At 40.3% G+C, this 18576-nt stretch overlaps 1 protein-coding gene across 1 annotated transcript in view; it reads right to left on the reverse strand.

Moving 5' to 3' along the window:
- The window catches only part of ATP8B (ATPase phospholipid transporting 8B), a gene marked incomplete in the record, with an annotated part of 560409 nt that overhangs the window by 43128 nt on the left and 498705 nt on the right, over window positions 1-18576 (reverse strand). The window contains 3 exon segments of the mRNA XM_070095976.1: window positions 4450-4599; window positions 11730-11878; window positions 13616-13752. Of these exon segments, the coding sequence (XP_069952077.1) occupies window positions 4450-4599; window positions 11730-11878; window positions 13616-13752 (436 nt within the window).

Genomic DNA, 18576 nt, shown 5'->3' on the forward strand with positions numbered 1-18576 from the left:
ACTTACATTACAATGCACAAGTCACCTACCTTTCAGTACATAATAAACCCACACATAATTTCACACAAAATTACACACACACACACACACACTCGTTCACCCTCCCCTCCCCACCCCTCTCCCACATAGCCACAGTTCCTCCATTACCTCCCCCCCCACACTCTGACATACACACTACTAACATAACATACAGAACTACATAGGTTTCCCACTCTGAGGCAATCAGGATAAAAAAAAAATGGGTTGCCAGAGAGCAACAAGAAAAACCAAGGGACAGGAGGAGGAAGCTGCAAAGGAAGATTGGGCAGCAGAGCTTATAAAATGGGATCATGAATGGGAAAAGAAACTAGAAGAACTTAGCATGAGAATGGAAGAGAGGATAGATATGGAAAGCAGGAAGTGGGAGGTGCATGTCAAAGCAGCAGAGGCTAGGATACAGAGTTTAGAAGAAGAACTGAAAAATCTGAAACAGCCTAAAGAACTAAAGAACATTTTGGGATTGACAACAGAGACTGCTACCTCAGCCACAAATAAGGGGACAGTAGGGAAAGAAGGAGCACAACTGTATGGAGAAGCTCTATCAGAAGAGACTGTAGTAAATGAAAGAGCTAAGCTTTATGTGGAGGCCCTAACAGACAACAACAGAGCCCAAGGAAAGCCGAGAAGGGAAAATGACAGGCCACTGAGCCCAAGTACATTAGCTAGTGAAACTGAAGAAAGGAAAGCTGCAGTGGAGGAAACCAAATTAAATGAGGGGATACACAGGGATATGCAGTGGGAGAATGAAAGGGTGAGGTCACTCTTTGTGTATGGGCTCCAGGAAGTTGAAGGGGAAACATATGAATCAAGAAATCAAGGGGAAAAAAAAGCAATTGAAAGCATCATGAAAGCAATAGGAGAAGACGACATGACCCAGCTGGAAAATTTTCGGAGAATAGGGGGGTTTGTAAAAAAAAGAACCCAGCCAGTGAAAGTGACCTTCAAGGCAGAAGCGACTCGGAACAGGATCCTGCAGGAGAAAGCACGATTAAGGGACATGCCGGCATACAGGAAGGTGTATCTCGACCGCGACAGAACACAAGAAGAAAGGCAGAAACTGAGAGAGATGGTACAAAGGCGAAAGGAGGAAAGAGAGGGGATGGAGAAGACAGACAGGAGATCCCAGACCCAGGAAGAAGATCAAATACAGCCTCCCTCACAACTTTCTATAGAAGCCTCCCAACCAGGTCAACCCCAGTGCAACCAAACACTCTAAATCAAAACACCCATGCCACATCCAATGCCCCCACCCACTACATTACAAACTCCACCCCCACAGCAACAACCCATAGTTCCTTACCAGGTCTCCCACTTCCCCAACCCCAATACACCTCCCAGACCACAGTCTTAGAAAAGAAGTTGAAGGTGTGGTATACAAATGCAGATGGAATAACAAACAAGTATGAGGAGTGGCACGAAAGAATCAAGGAGACATCCCCAGACATAATAGCACTCACAGAAACAAAACTCACCAGAATAATAACAGATTCAATCTTTCCATCCGGATATCAAATCCTCAGGAAAGACAGAGGGAGGAGAGGGGGAGGAGGAGTTGCACTGCTCATTAAAAACCAGTGGGGTTTTGAGAAAATGGAAGGAATCGATGGCACAGGCGAAAGGGACTACTTAGTAGGAACAATCCAGTCTGAGGGACATAAGGTGATAATTGCAGTAATGTACAACCCACCACAGAACTGCAGGAGGCCAAGAGAAGAATATGATGAGAGCAACAGAGCAATGATCAACACACTAGCCGAGGTGGCCAGGAGAGCACACATGGGGGGAGCTAAGTTACTAGTTATGGGTGATTTCAATCACAAGGAGATTGACTGGGAAAACCTGGAGCCCCATGGGGGTCCCGAAACATGGAGAGCCAAGATGATGGATGTGGTACTGGAAAACCTCATGCATCAACATGTTAGAGACACTACCAGAGAGAGAGGAGAGGATGAACCAGCAAGACTGGACCTTGTATTCACCTTGAGTAGTTCGGACATCGAGGGTATCATGTATGAAAGGCCCCTGGGAGCTAGTGATCATGTGGTTCTGTGCTTCGACTACATAGTTGAGCTCCAAGTGGAGAGAGTAGCAGAAATAGGCTGGGAAAAACCAAACTACAAATGGGGAAACTACTCAGGCATGAGGAACTTCCTTCAAGACATTCAGTGGGAGAGGGAACTGACAGGAAAACCAGTACAAGAAATGATGGACTATGTGGCAACAAAATGCAAGGAGGCAGAGGCGAGGTTTGTTCCCAAGGGAAACAGAAATAATGGGAAGAACAGAACGAGTCCTTGGTTCACCCAAAGGTGTAGGGAGGCAAAAACTAGGTGTACTAGAGAATGGAAAAGGTACAGAAGACAGAGAACTCAGGAAAATAAAGAGATTAGCCGAAGAGCCAGAAACGAATATGCACAGATAAGAAGGGAGGCTCAGAGACAATATGAAAATGACATAGCATCAAAAGTAAAGACTGACCCAAAGCTGCTGTACAGCCACATCAGGAGGAAAACAACAGTCAAGGACCAGGTAATCAGACAGGAAAGGTGATGGGGAATTCACAAGAAACGACCGAGAGGTATGTTAGGAGCTCAACACAAGATTTAAAGAGGTATTTACAGTGGAAACCAGTAGGACTCCAGGAAATCAGAACAGGGGGGCACACCAGCAAGTGCTGGATGAGGTACATATAACCAAGGAGGAGGTGAAGAAGCTGCTATGCGAGCTTGACACCTCAAAGACGGTGGGAACAGACAACATCTCTCCATGGGTCCTTAAAGAGGGAGCAGAGATATTGTGTGAGCCATTAACAAAGATCTTCAACACATCATTTGAAACTGGGCAACTCCCTGAGGTATGGAAAATGGCAAATGTAGTCCCAATTTTTAAAAAGGGAGACAGACGAGGCACTAAACTACAGACCTGTATCACTAACGTGTATAGTATGCAAGGTCATGGAGAAGATCATCAGGAGGAGAGTGGTGGAGCATCTGGAAAGCAATAAGTGTATAATTGACAACCAGCACGGTTTCAGGGAAGGAAAATCCTGTGTCACAAACCTACTAGAGTTTTATGACAAGGTGACAGAAGTAAGACAAGAGAGACAGGGGTAGATCGACTGCATATTTTTGGACTGTAAGAAGGCCTTCGGCACAGCTCCTCACAAGAGGTTACTGCAAAAGCTAGAGGATCAGGCACACATAACAGGAAAGGCACTGCAATGGATCAGAGAATACCTGACAGGGAGGCAACAACGAGTCATGGTACGCGACGAGGTGTCAGAGTGGGCGCCTGTGACAAGCGGGGTTCCACAGGGGTCAGTCCTAGGACCTGTGCTGTTCTTGGTATATGTGAATGACATAACGGAAGGGATAGACTCAGAAGTGTCCTTGTTTGCAGATGATGCGAAGTTAATGAGAAGAATCAAATCGGATGAGGATCAGACAGGACTACAAAGAGACCTGGACAGGCTACAAGCCTGGTCCAGCAACTGGCTCCTTGAATTTAACCCTGCCAAATGCAAAGTCATGAAGATTGGGGAAGGGCAAAGAAGACCGCAGACACAATATAGCTTAGATGGCCAAAGACTGCAAACCTCACTCAAGGAAAAAGATCTGGGGCTGAGTATAACACCGAGCATATCTCCTGAGGCGCACATCAATCAGATAACTGCTGCAGCATACGGGCAGCTTGCAAACCTACGGATAGCGTTCCAATACCTCAGTAAGGATTCGTTTAAGACTCTGTATACCATTTACGTCAGGCCCATACTGGAGTATGCAGCACCAGTTTGGAATCCACACCTAGTCAAGCACGTCAAGAAATTAGAGAAAGTGCAAAGGTTTGCAACAAGACTAGTCCCAGAGCTACGGGGATTGTCCTACGAAGAAAGGTTGGGGGAAATCGGCCTGACGACACTAGAGGACAGGAGGGTCAGGGGAGACATGATAACGACATATAAAATACTGCGCGGAATAGACAAGGTGGACAAAGACGGGATGTTCCAGAGAAGGGACACAGACACAAGAGGTCACAATTGGAAGTTGAAGACTCAGATGAATCAAAGGGATGTTAGGAAGTATTTCTTCAGTCATAGAGTAGTCAGGCCATGGAACAGCCTAGAAAGTGACGTAGTGGAGGCGGGAACCATACATAGTTTTAAGGCGAGGTATGATAGAGCTCATGGGGCAGGGAGAGAGAGGACCTAGTAGCAATCAGCGAAGAGGCGGGGCCAGGAGCTGTGACTCGACCCCTGCAACCACAAATAGGTGAGTACAAATAGGCGAGTACACACTCATTCACTCGCTTCCTTACTCATCATCTAATCAAACATTTGAATATTTTATCTACACTAAAATAGTCTCTAGACTATTCTGTAACAGGTAACCAAGTACATATACATAGCTATACTTACAATGACTTGCAACTTCTAGGAAGAGTCTCTCATATTTAGCATTGAGAGCAAACACCAGTGAATGACCATTGATGACTAGTGCAAAATCTCCATTAGCTTCCCCAGAATCAGTTGCATTAGTCCCTCCTACGTCATCTTCATCTTCACTGTAAGGATAAATGATCTTACTAGTGGTCAAAAACAAATCATAAAAAATTAGTAAAATTATTTACAAAGATGAAAAATTGTAGATTGAAGTACCTTTCTTATCCTGGAAAAATAAACTTACCCTAGAAAAAATCAATCTTTGTAAGATATTTTTTGAAGGAAAATAGTATGATTTTTTTTTTTTTTTTTTTTAACAAGTCAGCCATCTCCAACCGAGGCAGGGTGACCCAAAAAGAAAGAAAATCCCCAAAAAGAAAATACTTTCATCATCATTCAACACTTTCACCTCACTCACACATAATCACTGTTTTTGCCCTGGGACAATGACCTAAGGAGGCCTGGTCACAGACCGGGTCGCGGGGGCGTTGACCCCCGGAACTCTCTCCAGATAAACTCCAGAAAGAGGTGCTCAGAATACAACAGTTTAGAAGTATATACATATAAAGATACATAACATACCCCTCCAAACTGCTAATATCCCAAACCCCTCCTTTAAAGTGCAGGCATTGTACTTCCTATTTCCAGGACTCAAGTCCGACTATATAAAAATAACCGGTTTACGTGAATCCCTTCACTAAATATTACCCTGCTCACACTCCAACAGATCGTCAGATCCAAAATACCATTCGTCTCCATTCACTCCTATCGAACACGCTCATGCACACCTGCTGGAAGTCCAAGCCCCTCGCTGATCTATAATATAATAAAAACCAAAATAAAGTTTATAATGGATTTTAAATAATACAGGAATGATGGTGAAAGTGTTTCTTTTCTGGGTCACCCTGTCTCTGTGGAAGACAGCCAATGAGCTAAAAAATAAAACACATATGTACAGTATTTTAGCAAAAAATGCTAAAGAGAGTTATCAAATAGGCAATTACAGCATGTATTCTAGACTGCTACAGTATACATATTTTGTGTTCCATTCTAGTAACCCGTTCCAGAGGGCTGGCCTAAATCCAAAATGGCCTAAAACCGAATCAATAAGAAATACTATTGTAAATACAATTAATCCGTTCCAGACACCCAAAACTATTAACAAAAAATACATTTTTTGAAGATTAGCTATAGTTTAACATACATAAAACAATGAGAAAGAAATACATAACTAATTTTAGTAATAAATGAACATTACATACCATTATTGAAGACTCATGTTGGCATATGGAAGAAGGCGAGGAGGAGAGAGGGAGGAGAGTTTATTGTTTGGAAAGGGAATCCCCTTCCATAAGGACTTCAGATATCAAAGCCCTTTCTGGGGTTACTTCCATTCTTTGTCTTTTACTAGGACCAGCTTGAGTCAGTGGATCCATCGTACAAAATATCTGTCCAGAGTGGCCTGTTTCTGGTGTCTCTGTAAAGCTTGCCTAAAATGGGACAAGACATTGTCCTTGAACATGTTGCAGACACGGGTTGTAACAATTTTGTCAGGGTGATAACTCTCCGCAAAACTTTGCACATCACTCCACTTTGCACAAATGTCCTTAATCAATGAAGAAGGCACATTCTCTTCCCTCTCTTCCTCCTCTGAAGCAATATCCACAGCTGCAGTCTGTTGCTGTTCCAGTTGAAGGTGTTGCAGCTCTTCAGTGGTTAGCTCTTCCCTGTGGTCCTCCACCATCTCTTTCACATCCTTGCCACTCACATCCAACCCCATGGACTTCTCCAGTGATACAGTACATTCCACAACAGGTGTAGGGTTATCAGGGTCAGCCTCAAACCCTTCAAAGTCCTTGTCGAGGACATAACCTGGCCACAATTTTCTTCAGCCAGAGTTTCAAGTCCTGGAAGTCACTCCCTGCCAAGCCTTATCTATAAGGCTTATGCAGTGGAGGATATTGAAGTGATCCCTCCAGAACTCTCTTAGGGTGAATTCAGTGTCCAAGGTCACTTCAAAGCACCTTTGAAACACTGCTTTTGTATACAGGTTTTTGAAGTTAGAAATGACCTGCTAGTCTATGAGCTGGATGAGAGGAGTGGTATTAGGGAGCAAGAACTTCACTCTGATGAGCTTACACTCCTCAAACAATTGGTCTTCCAAGTCTGGAGGATGAGCAGGAGCACTGTCTATTACCGGAAGGCACTTGAGTGGCAATTTATTTTCCAGGAGGTATTTCTTCACACTCAAGCCAAACACTTCATTGACCCATTCAAGGAAAATGTGCCTCGTGACCCATGCCTTATTGTTAGCCCTCCACATCACACCCAATTTACTCTTCATGACACCGTTATTTTTTTGAAGAGTCGGGGATTTTCAGAGTGATACACGAGTAAAGGCTTCACTTTGAAATCCCCACTTGTGTTACCACAGAACAAGTAAGTTAGCCCGTCTTTCATAGGCTTGTGTCCTGGCAGTGCCTTTTCCTCCTGCGTGATGCAGGTCCTCTTTGGCCTTTTCTTCCAAAAGAGGCCTGTTTCATCACAACTGAACACTTGTTGGGGGAGGAATTCTTCAGCCTCTATGTACCCTTTAAATTCATGAGTGAATGCTTCGGCCTCACATTTGTCAGAACTTGCAGCTTCGCCATGCCTTACAACACTGTGTATGCCACTACGCTTCTTGAATCTGTCGAACCAGCCTCTGCTGGCCTTAAATTCACTAACAGCAGCACTTGTTCTTGGCATTTTCTATACAAGATCCGCATACAACTGCCTTGCCTTCTCGCAAATTATACCCTCCGAAACACTATCTCCCACTAATTGTTTCTCACTGATCCACAACAACAACTTCTCCACATCCTCAACTGTTTGTGACCTCCGTATCGTTAGCATATTTGCCCCTTTCGCAAAATCAGCTTCCTCGATTTCTGCTTTCTTCAACAGGATGGAACTGATTGTCGATGTTGATTTGCCATACATTCTGGCGAGGTCTGACACACGTATGCCACTTCCATATTTTGCTATAACTTCTTTCTTGAATTCTATCGTGTTTATCACCTTCTTTACCAAAGGGCTGGAACTTTGAACTTTCTCTGGCCCTATGGTGGCTTATTTCACAGTTGCAATCTACAAAAAAAGACCAGAAACAATGGATGAAGCCACAAAGTATTCCTAATCCAATGAGAAAGGCACGCAGACTGAGTGTGATACGCGTGAGGAAGAGCGTCACTGGTCAGTGGTGACGCGTCTCATATGGCCTATTTCTGAGAGCATGGCCGATATCCAGAACAATTTCGCTGATAAAAGTGCTCAATTTTCAAATCGGCCCATAACCGGGGTTCCACTGTACAACTAATGTAGCGTACAGGCAGATGGTTTATCAAGTAGATAGTTGTGATACATGTGAGTCATAATCTCATGGGCTTAGTGTCTATATCCTAAATGACTGTGCCTGCAGGTGGTGCTGGGATCTGAATTCAAGGAGGTTAAGAGTCACTGACCGTTCAGTGACATTAGCCAACCGACACACTACTATATTGTGACACTAGTAACAGACTCCTACTTATATACATAACATACCACTGACAGAGGGTATATATAACTGCAAGCAACTGAAAGTCAATAACATGAAAGAATGAAAAATTACAAATTTATCCAATATTAACCCGCCTTCCAAAATAGCTCAATTTTTTTCTATATTTTAATTGTGACTAAAATAGTGACAGAGAGCTATACTTATACTAACTGTTTAAAATATAACAAAAGAATAGAGAGAAGAGAGGAAAAAGAAGGATGAGTTGACCATATTTTTCTTGACTATAAGAAAGCCCTTGACAGTGCAGTTTACTACACAAGACTACCATGCAAGCAAGACATTCCAGAGGAGACAGGCAGAGTACTACCAGGAGTTAAAAACTGTATGATTACAACAGAGCAACAGCGAGATACGAAGGGTCAGGAAGGGCAACATTAATTACTGGAGTATTTAGGGATAAGTGCTAGATCACCTTACTGTACCCAGTGTATGTTAACCTGCTACTGGAATACATACATTTACTCTTTAAGAGATGTACAGTTCAACCTGTTTGCTCATAATTGATGTGGATTGTGTATATCCCAAAAATAATTTTATCTATTAACTACAGTTTTCATTTTTTATTTTAAACCTTTTCACTGTCGGTGCCATATATGTACGGCTTACAAGCCAGTGTTGGTGATGTATTAGTATGCCAAAATTCTAGCAGCTTCAAATCTAGCGGGAGAAAGCTGGTAGACCTACGTGTGAGAGAATGGGTCTACACGGTCAGTGTGCGCAGTATAAAAAAAAAAAAAATTGGAGAGCCAGTGATGCATTGTGGGAGTCCCATTTCAGTAGTCCTTGTTTACCATGCTTTGTGGTAAGAAATACCTCACTCCCCAGTGAATTGGGACTCTTCTATTCCCAAGTAATAGCTCCAACACATATGAAAGTGTCAGTGAAGATGAATTTCATGGTTCTGAGGAGCTTGTGACTGAAAGCAATGCCCAGGATATTAGAAATAGTGCTGAAAACCCAGACAACTATCAACTTAGGATAACTCAAAAAAGTCAAAGTGACTTATTTCCATATGGGTGGTGGGAAAGACAGCATGCTTGTTGGGGAAGAAATGGGTAATGGGTGGTAGTGGTTGTGTAATGTGTCATGTGACATCAGCCACGTTGCTCTCAGCACATCCATAACGAAGGCTACCCACACACAACCTTCCACAAGCTGTAGCAATTTTAGGAACACGTCCAGTGACTATATGTGCATATACAGTGGACCCCCGAGTTTCGTGATAAATCCATTCCAGAGAGTCTGCCAACTGGCGAAATTCGCGATTGGCGAATCTATTTTCCCCATAAGAAATAATGGAAACCCAATGAATCCGTTTCAGACAGCCAAAAGTATTAACAAAAAATAATTTTTTTTAAAGATTAAATATAGATTTACATACAGAAAACAATGACAAATAAATATAAAGCACTAATAAAATGGATAAATGAACATTTAACATCACACTTAACCTTTATTGATTCTTGTTGGTGTAGGAGGTAGGTAGGAGGCAAGAGGAAGGCGAGTTTATTATGCTTCAATATGATGCTGTTGGAGTGTGAGCAGGGTAATATTCAGTGAAGGGATTCAGGGAAACCGGTTATTTTTATATAGCCAGATTTAAGTTCTGGAAATGGGAAGTATAATGCCTGCACTTTAAAGGAGGGGTTTGAGATATTGTCAGTTTGGTGGGATGTGTAATAGGATGGTATATATATAATTGGGGCCCTGATATTGTAATTATTTCAGGTCACTTTTTATATTGTATCTTCATATATGCTTCTAAACTGTTGTATCTGGGCGCCTGTGCAAAAACAGTGATTATATATGAGAGAGGTGAAAGTGTTGAATGCTGATGAAAGTATTTTCATTTTGGGGATTTTCTTTCTTGTTGGGTCACCCTGCCTAGGTGGGAGATGGCCGACTTGTTGAAAAAAAAAAAATACACTACATAATTGTTCAAGTTTTGAGCTGTTCGTATCCCGAGGTACCACTGCATATATAAAATATATGTAGGTAGTAGCTTGGTAGACAGCAACCACCCAGGGAGGTACTACTGTCCTGCCGAGTATAAAATGAAAGCCTGTACTTGTTTTATATGATGGTAGGATTGATGGTGTCTTTTTTCTGTCTCACAAACATGCAAGATTTCAGGTACATCTTGCTATTTCTACTTACACTTAGGTCACATTACACATGCATGTACAAGCATATATATACACACACCCTTCTGGGTTTCTTTTATTTTTTTAGTAGCTCTTGCTCTTGTTTATTTCCTCTTATTTCCATGGGGAAGTAAAACAAAATCTTCCTCCGTAAGCCATGTGTGTTGTATACATTACTAAAGTTAAAAAGAGAAACTTTTGTTTTTTTTTCTTTTTGGGCCACCCTACTTCAGTGGGATATGGCCAGTTTGTTGAAAGAAAGAATATATAAAATATACCTAGGTAGCAAGTTGGTAGACAGCAACCACCCAGGGAGGTACTACCGTCCTGCCAAGCGAGTGTAAAAACGAAACCTGTAATTGATATACATGATGGTAGGATTGCTGGTCTTTCTTTTGTCTCATAAACAAGCAAGATTTCAGGAACAGGAACATCTTGCTACTTCTACTTACACTTAGGTCACACTACACATACATGTACAAGCATATATATATACACCCCTCTGGGTTTTCTTCTATTTTCTTTCTAGTTCTTGTTCTTGTTTATTTCCTCTTATCTCCATGGGGAAGTGGAACAGAATTTTTCCTCCGCAAGCCATGCGTGTTGTAAGAGGCGACTAAAATGCCGGGAGCAATGGGCTAGTAACCCCTTCTCCTCTATAGATTACTAAATTTAAAAAGCTAAACTTTTGTTTTTCTTTTTAGGCCACCCTGCCTCAGTGGGATATGGACAGTTTGCTGAAAAAAAAAAAAAAACACACACCTCTGGGTTTTCTTCTATTTTCTTTCTGGTTCTTGTTCTTGTTAATTTCCTCTTACCTCCATGGGTGTGTGGAACAGAATTCTTCCTCCTTAAGCCATGTGTGTTGTAAGAGAAGACTAAAATGGTGGAAGCAAGGGGCTAGTAACCCCTTCTCCTGTATATATTACTAAATGTAAAAGGAGAAACTTTCATTTTTCCTTTTGGGCCACCCCACCTTGGTGGGATACGGCCGGTGTGTTGAAAGAAAGAACTTTAAAACAACTGAAATTTTAGATAGTTTGCAGACATAATGAAGAGATGCGGTGCTTACAAAGCTTACAGAGAATGTAAACAAACCAGGTGGCATGCAGTGACTGTATTAGAAAGTCGGGGTGGGGGAGGGGGGGGGGACGTCGTATAGTGAACTTTGGTCATAATTTGAAATGTCTGTATTAGCAGAATGTCCTAAGGTGAAACACCATAAAGCGAGGCCCTAATGTACCTGGACATGCACATGAACAAAATAATTCTGGAACAAAAGAATCCATAGAGACCTAAGGCTGTAAATTCACGTCCTCAATTTTTATGCCTAAAAATAAAAAACACAACAATTTAGTTGCAACGTAAGTCACATATACTAATTGAAGGTTACAATATAAGTCACATATACTGCCCGAAGGTTACAATGTAAGTCACATATACTACCTGAAGGTTACAATATAAGTCACATATACTGCCTGAAGGTTACAATATAAGTCACATATATTACCTGAAGGTTACAACAGAAACGTTTGTTTTTGGACGCTTGGTGGCCGACACATTTCTAATTTCTTCACGAAATTTCTGCAGCTGATCTTCAACTTCTGAGGCACTTTGAGTATCGATGATGAATATGTTAACCATTTCATCAGTCAACAACTGTAAAAGTAATATACTACAGTTACTGTACACCTCACTATTTCAGCAGGTACAAGATCTCAATGTAAATGACTAATAGAAGGGCAATGGGTGGTTGGTGGCCCTACTGTCTGTGGTGACTAGTTCTACAGTAATAATGTTTGATGTGATGGTACCAGCAGTAGATAATATTGTAACCAATAGTCTTTATCCAGTGTTTCTGAATCACTTAACCCACATTTCTACAGGTCCATTAAATCAAGGTCCATTAAAATGAAGGCTTACTGTACTTGCCACCGTTTTACAATACAACTCTCTCTCCCAACCTCATTTTATTTTCTAGACTAAGATTTTGCTCTTTGATCTATGATGCTGACATGATTCTCAAATTTTCTCTAACTTTCCTGTTACCAAAGACATATTTAGGTACTGAATAATATGACAAAAGAGTAAACTTCACCTACAATATTGGGATACGGTTTCAAATACATTTTTCTTTTCAAGTGGCTCTTGAGATCTTATTTGTTCCCTAGCTAAATTTCATTAATTTTTGGTCTTATTTTAGGTGAGGTATATGTCAATATTTCTACCAAGAGTGTGGGAGCTTCTTTTAGGTCACCCTACTATGGGGGTTATAGTTGTGACATTGACAGAGCACTTTGAGCATAAAAGTCACTCAGCACTCATAGCCACAAAAAATATATATCTTTCTTTAAACAAATCAGCCGTATCCCACCTAGGCAAGGTAGCCCAATAAGAAAAACAAAAGTTTCTCTTTTTAACTTTAGTAATGTATACATGAGAAGTAATTACTAGCCACTCGTTCCTGGCATGTTAGTTGCCTCTTACAACACGCATGGCTTATGGAGGAAGAATTCTGTTCCACTACCCCATGGAGATAAGAATAAACAAGAACAAGAACTAGTAAGAAAATAGAAGAAAACCCAGAGGGGAATGTATATACTATATGCTTGCACATGTATATGTAGTGTGACCTAAGTGTAAGTAGAAGCAGCAAGATGTACCTGAAATCTTGCATGATCATAAGACAGAAAAAAGACACCATCAATCCCACCATCATGTAAAACAAATAAGAGGCTTTTGTTTTACACTCACTTGGCAGTACAGTAGTACCTCCCTCCCTGGGCAGTTGCTGTCTACCAACCTACTACCTCACACAAACACACACATCTCTCTATCTCTATCTATCTATCTCTCTCCCTCTCTCTTAGTAATAGGTAAAACGAGTGTAAAACGAAAGCCTGTAATTGTTTTACATGATGGTAGGATTGCTGGTGGGTTTCTTCTGTTTCATGAACATGCAAGATTTCAGGTACATCTTGCTACTTCTACTTACACTTAGGTCACACTACACATACATGTTCTTGCTTATTTCCTCTTATCTCCATGGGTAAGTGGAACAGAATTCTTCCTCCATGAGCCACATGTCGTAAGAGGTGACTAAAATGCTGGAAGCAAGAGGCTAGTAACCTCTTCTCCTGTATACATTACTAAAGTTAAAAAAAAGAAACTTTTTTGTTTTTGGGCCACCCTGCTTCAGTGGGATAAGGCCAGTGCGTTGAAAAAAAAGAAGACATACCACACAATAAAACAAGCATAAAATTAACAAACAAGAGAAACTACATGAATATGCAACACAAATAAACATATGCCTTGGTGGGAGATGAACAGTATTCCTTTGAATTATTTAAGGCATACAGACACACAAAGATACCAGAAGGGTTCCAGTGGCATTACCTGACATGAATATCCAATATTGATTGCAGTTTCTTGTTTATCCCCAGTGAGAACCCAGATTTTAATGCCAGCTAGGGCTAAATTTGCTATAGTCTGAGGCACACCATCTTGAAGTTTATCCTCAATTGCAGTTGCCCCTATGAAAACAAAACACATGACATGGTTTATATAAATGAGTGATAATTGTCTGGTCAAATATATTTCTTTACTTATTCATCAATCCTTAAACTGCTGAAGGGTCTAAAATAAATATGCCCTTGCTGTCAGTGATTCTGAAAAACAAAATTATTTTTTTTATCTTGGCAAAAAAAAATTTTTTTTTTTAGGGGTGTAATAATACAAGAATGAGTAAAATCATAGTAGTACTTATGAAGATATGAAGGCCTGAAGGTGACCTATTCTTATGTTTTCTTATAGTTCAATAATGCTAGGGAAATGGTATTTTCTGGTTATCACAATGCCTTGCAACTTTTTTTTTTATATTATACACACATATGGCTCAGGTCTGTTCCTCTGATGCAGGTTTAACCTGGCCAATCATGGCCATTTTGAAGGTCCTAGAATTTAGACAAAGATACGCCAATGGTATTTTTCCAGCTGGCACAAATTTATGTTCTCGTCAGCTTAGTGGTTAAAATTAGTAAAATATCTTTAAAAATACATATTAGATAATAAATCTATTTTCTATATAGAACCTTCTATATAGAACCATGATTTAATTTTATGCCTGTTCTTGGGTGGAGGAAGAAAAGAGAAGGACAAACAGTAGTAAGAAGACAAAACCTCCTTTACCCCCTCCCTCAAACCTTTTTGAGGTTACACCTACACTTTAGGATTCTTTTAATAGAGCTAAGTATAGTCTGGGCATAATTAGGAAGAAGAGAAAAAGGAAATAAGTGATGAACTTTCATGAGTATTAAAACCAAATGGCCATCTGCTGCTCTGTACAATAAAAAATTAAAATCAAATGGCCATCTGCTGCTCTGTACAATAAAAAATTAAAATCAAATGGCCATCTGCTGCTCTGTACAATAAAAAAACCTAACACTTCCTTGCCCTTTCCCCCAAACACACACGCACTGACTAGACATACTAAGTGAATAAAAGCACAGAACAAACACACCCATAAATACTACTAGATTAACACATAGATTAAGACACCCTGCATTCATTAAATGCATTAACTGTACAATTTTTTTTTCAAAATGTATATCTTTGTTGAAAAATTATGGGACATCTGTTTCATATGCTATCAAAAGCCCTTGGTTATGGAGAACATTTTGAGCAGACTAAAACAAGAATTTTAAACTACTGTACATGATATTATATGGCTGAAGTTAGATTATTTAAGTGCTAAGTTTAAAATAATTATCTAAAGATAACAATATCAAATGTAATGATTATCTTAAGAAAATAAAACTTTGCATATTAAAATAGGCAATGTTAATATGAGGATAAAAAGGTTTCATTAACTATGTTTAACATTTATATCTGATCTATGTAAGTTTGAATCAAATTCCAAAGTTGTTTTTAAGTACAGCAGGCAACTGTATTTTGCATGGGTTACATTTCACAAAAATAGAACTATAGGTGAAAATGTGATGAATGGAGTGAACAACTTATGGGAAAAATTGGGTTACATGCCATTACAACCTGAAAATAAAAAAAAAAACTTTTCAATTCTTAGTTCATCAATATTAATAAAGTTTTTGACAATTTACAGTAGGGCCCCACTTATATGGCAGGTTAGGTTCCAGGCTACTACCAGAAAGCAGACATCGCCGGAAAGCAGAACGGCATTTTTTTCCACTTATAAATGCATATAAATGCCAGGTAGCAAGTTTACACTAACATATATAACATATATAGGTAGTAGGTTGGTAGACAGCAACCACCCAGGGAAGTACTACCGTCCTGCCAGATGACTGTGAAACAAAAACCTGTAACTGTTTTGCATGATGGTAGGATTGCTGGTTTCTTTTTCTGTCTCATAAACACGCTAAGATAACAGGGATATCTTGCTACTCCTACTTACACTTTGGTCACACTTCACAGACACGCACATGCATATATATATATACATACATCTAGGTTTTTCTCCTTTTTCTAAATAGCTCTTGTTCTTTTTTATTTCTTCTATTGTCCATGGGGAAGTGGAAAAGAATCTTTCCTCCGTAAGCCATGCGTGTCGTATGAGGCGACTAAAATGCCGGGAGCAATGGGCTAGTAACCCCTTCTCCTGTATACAATTACTAAAAAAGAGAAGAAGAAAAACTTTATAAAACTGGGTTGCTTAAATGTGCGTGGATGTAGTGCGGATGACAAGAAACAGATGATTGCTGATGTTATGAATGAAAAGAAGTTGGATGTCCTGGCCCTAAGCGAAACAAAGCTGAAGGGGGTAGGAGAGTTTCAGTGGGGGGAAATAAATGGGATTAAATCTGGAGTATCTGAGAGAGTTAGAGCAAAGGAAGGGGTAGCAGTAATGTTAAATGATCAGTTATGGAAGGAGAAAAGAGAATATGAATGTGTAAATTCAAGAATTATGTGGATTAAAGTAAAGGTTGGATGCGAGAAGTGGGTCATAATAAGCGTGTATGCACCTGGAGAAGAGAGGAATGCAGAGGAGAGAGAGAGATTTTGGGAGATGTTAAGTGAATGTATAGGAGCCTTTGAACCAAGTGAGAGAGTAATTGTGGTAGGGGACTTGAATGCTAAAGTAGGAGAAACTTTTAGAGAGGGTGTGGTAGGTAAGTTTGGGGTGCCAGGTGTAAATGATAATGGGAGCCCTTTGATTGAACTTTGTATAGAAAGGGGTTTAGTTATAGGTAATACATATTTTAAGAAAAAGAGGATAAATAAGTATACACGATATGATGTAGGGAGAAATGACAGTAGTTTGTTGGATTATGTATTGGTAGATAAAAGACTGTTGAGTAGACTTCAGGATGTACATGTTTATAGAGGGGCCACAGATATATCAGATCACTTTCTAGTTGTAGCTACACTGAGAGTAAAAGGTAGATGGGATACAAGGAGAATAGAAGCATCAGGGAAGAGAGAGGTGAAGGTTTATAAACTAAAAGAGGAGGCAGTTAGGGTAAGATATAAACAGCTATTGGAGGATAGATGGGCTAATGAGAGCATAGGCAATGGGGTCGAAGAGGTATGGGGTAGGTTTAAAAATGTAGTGTTAGAGTGTTCAGCAGAAGTTTGTGGTTACAGGAAAGTGGGTGCAGGAGGGAAGAGGAGCGATTGGTGGAATGATGATGTAAAGAGAGTAGTAAGGGAGAAAAAGTTAGCATATGAGAAGTTTTTACAAAGTAGAAGTGATGCAAGGAGGGAAGAGTATATGGAGAAAAAGAGAGAAGTTAAGAGAGTGGTGAAGCAATGTAAAAAGAGAGCAAATGAGAGAGTGGGTGAGATGTTATCAACAAATTTTGTTGAAAATAAGAAAAAGTTTTGGAGTGAGATTAACAAGTTAAGAAAGCCTAGAGAACAAATGGATTTGTCAGTTAAAAATAGGAGAGGAGCGTTATTAAATGGAGAGTTAGAGGTATTGGGAAGATGGAAGGAATATTTTGAGGAATTGTTAAATGTTGATGAAGATAGGGAAGCTGTGATTTCGTGTATAGGGCAAGGAGGAATAACATCTTGTAGGAGTGAGGAAGAGCCAGTTGTGAGTGTGGGGGAAGTTCGTGAGGCAGTAGGTAAAATGAAAGGGGGTAAGGCAGCCGGGATTGATGGGATAAAGATAGAAATGTTAAAAGCAGGTGGGGATATAGTTTTGGAGTGGTTGGTGCAATTATTTAATAAATGTATGGAAGAGGGTAAGGTACCTAGGGATTGGCAGAGAGCATGCATAGTTCCTTTGTATAAAGGCAAAGGGGATAAAAGAGAGTGCAAAAATTATAGGGGGATAAGTCTGTTGAGTGTACCTGGTAAAGTGTATGGTAGAGTTATAATTGAAAGAATTAAGAGTAAGACGGAGAATAGGATAGCAGATGAACAAGGAGGCTTTAGGAAAGGTAGGGGGTGTGTGGACCAGGTGTTTACAGTGAAACATATAAGTGAACAGTATTTAGATAAGGCTAAAGAGGTCTTTGTGGCATTTATGGATTTGGAAAAGGCGTATGACAGGGTGGATAGGGGGGCAATGTGGCAGATGTTGCAAGTGTATGGTGTAGGAGGTAGGTTACTGAAAGCAGTGAAGAGTTTTTACGAGGATAGTGAGGCTCAAGTTAGAGTATGTAGGAAAGAGGGAAATTTTTTCCCAGTAAAAGTAGGCCTTAGACAAGGATGTGTGATGTCACCGTGGTTGTTTAATATATTTATAGATGGGGTTGTAAGAGAAGTAAATGCGAGGGTCTTGGCAAGAGGCGTGGAGTTAAAAGATAAAGAATCACACACAAAGTGGGAGTTGTCACAGCTGCTCTTTGCTGATGACACTGTGCTCTTGGGAGATTCTGAAGAGAAGTTGCAGAGATTGGTGGATGAATTTGGTAGGGTGTGCAAAAGAAGAAAATTAAAGGTGAATACAGGAAAGAGTAAGGTTATGAGGATAACAAAAAGATTAGGTGATGAAAGATTGAATATCAGATTGGAGGGAGAGAGTATGGAGGAGGTGAACGTATTCAGATATTTGGGAGTGGACGTGTCAGCGGATGGGTCTATGAAAGATGAGGTGAATCATAGAATTGATGAGGGAAAAAGAATGAGTGGTGCACTTAGGAGTCTGTGGAGACAAAGAACTTTGTCCTTGGAGGCAAAGAGGGGAATGTATGAGAGTATAGTTTTACCAACGCTCTTATATGGGTGTGAAGCGTGGGTGATGAATGTTGCAGCGAGGAGAAGGCTGGAGGCAGTGGAGATGTCATGTCTGAGGGCAATGTGTGGTGTGAATATAATGCAGAGAATTCGTAGTTTGGAAGTTAGGAGGAGGTGCGGGATTACCAAAACTG

Source organism: Cherax quadricarinatus, chromosome 51 (assembly GCF_038502225.1).
Source record: "Cherax quadricarinatus isolate ZL_2023a chromosome 51, ASM3850222v1, whole genome shotgun sequence".
Lineage (NCBI taxonomy): Eukaryota > Metazoa > Arthropoda > Malacostraca > Decapoda > Parastacidae > Cherax > Cherax quadricarinatus.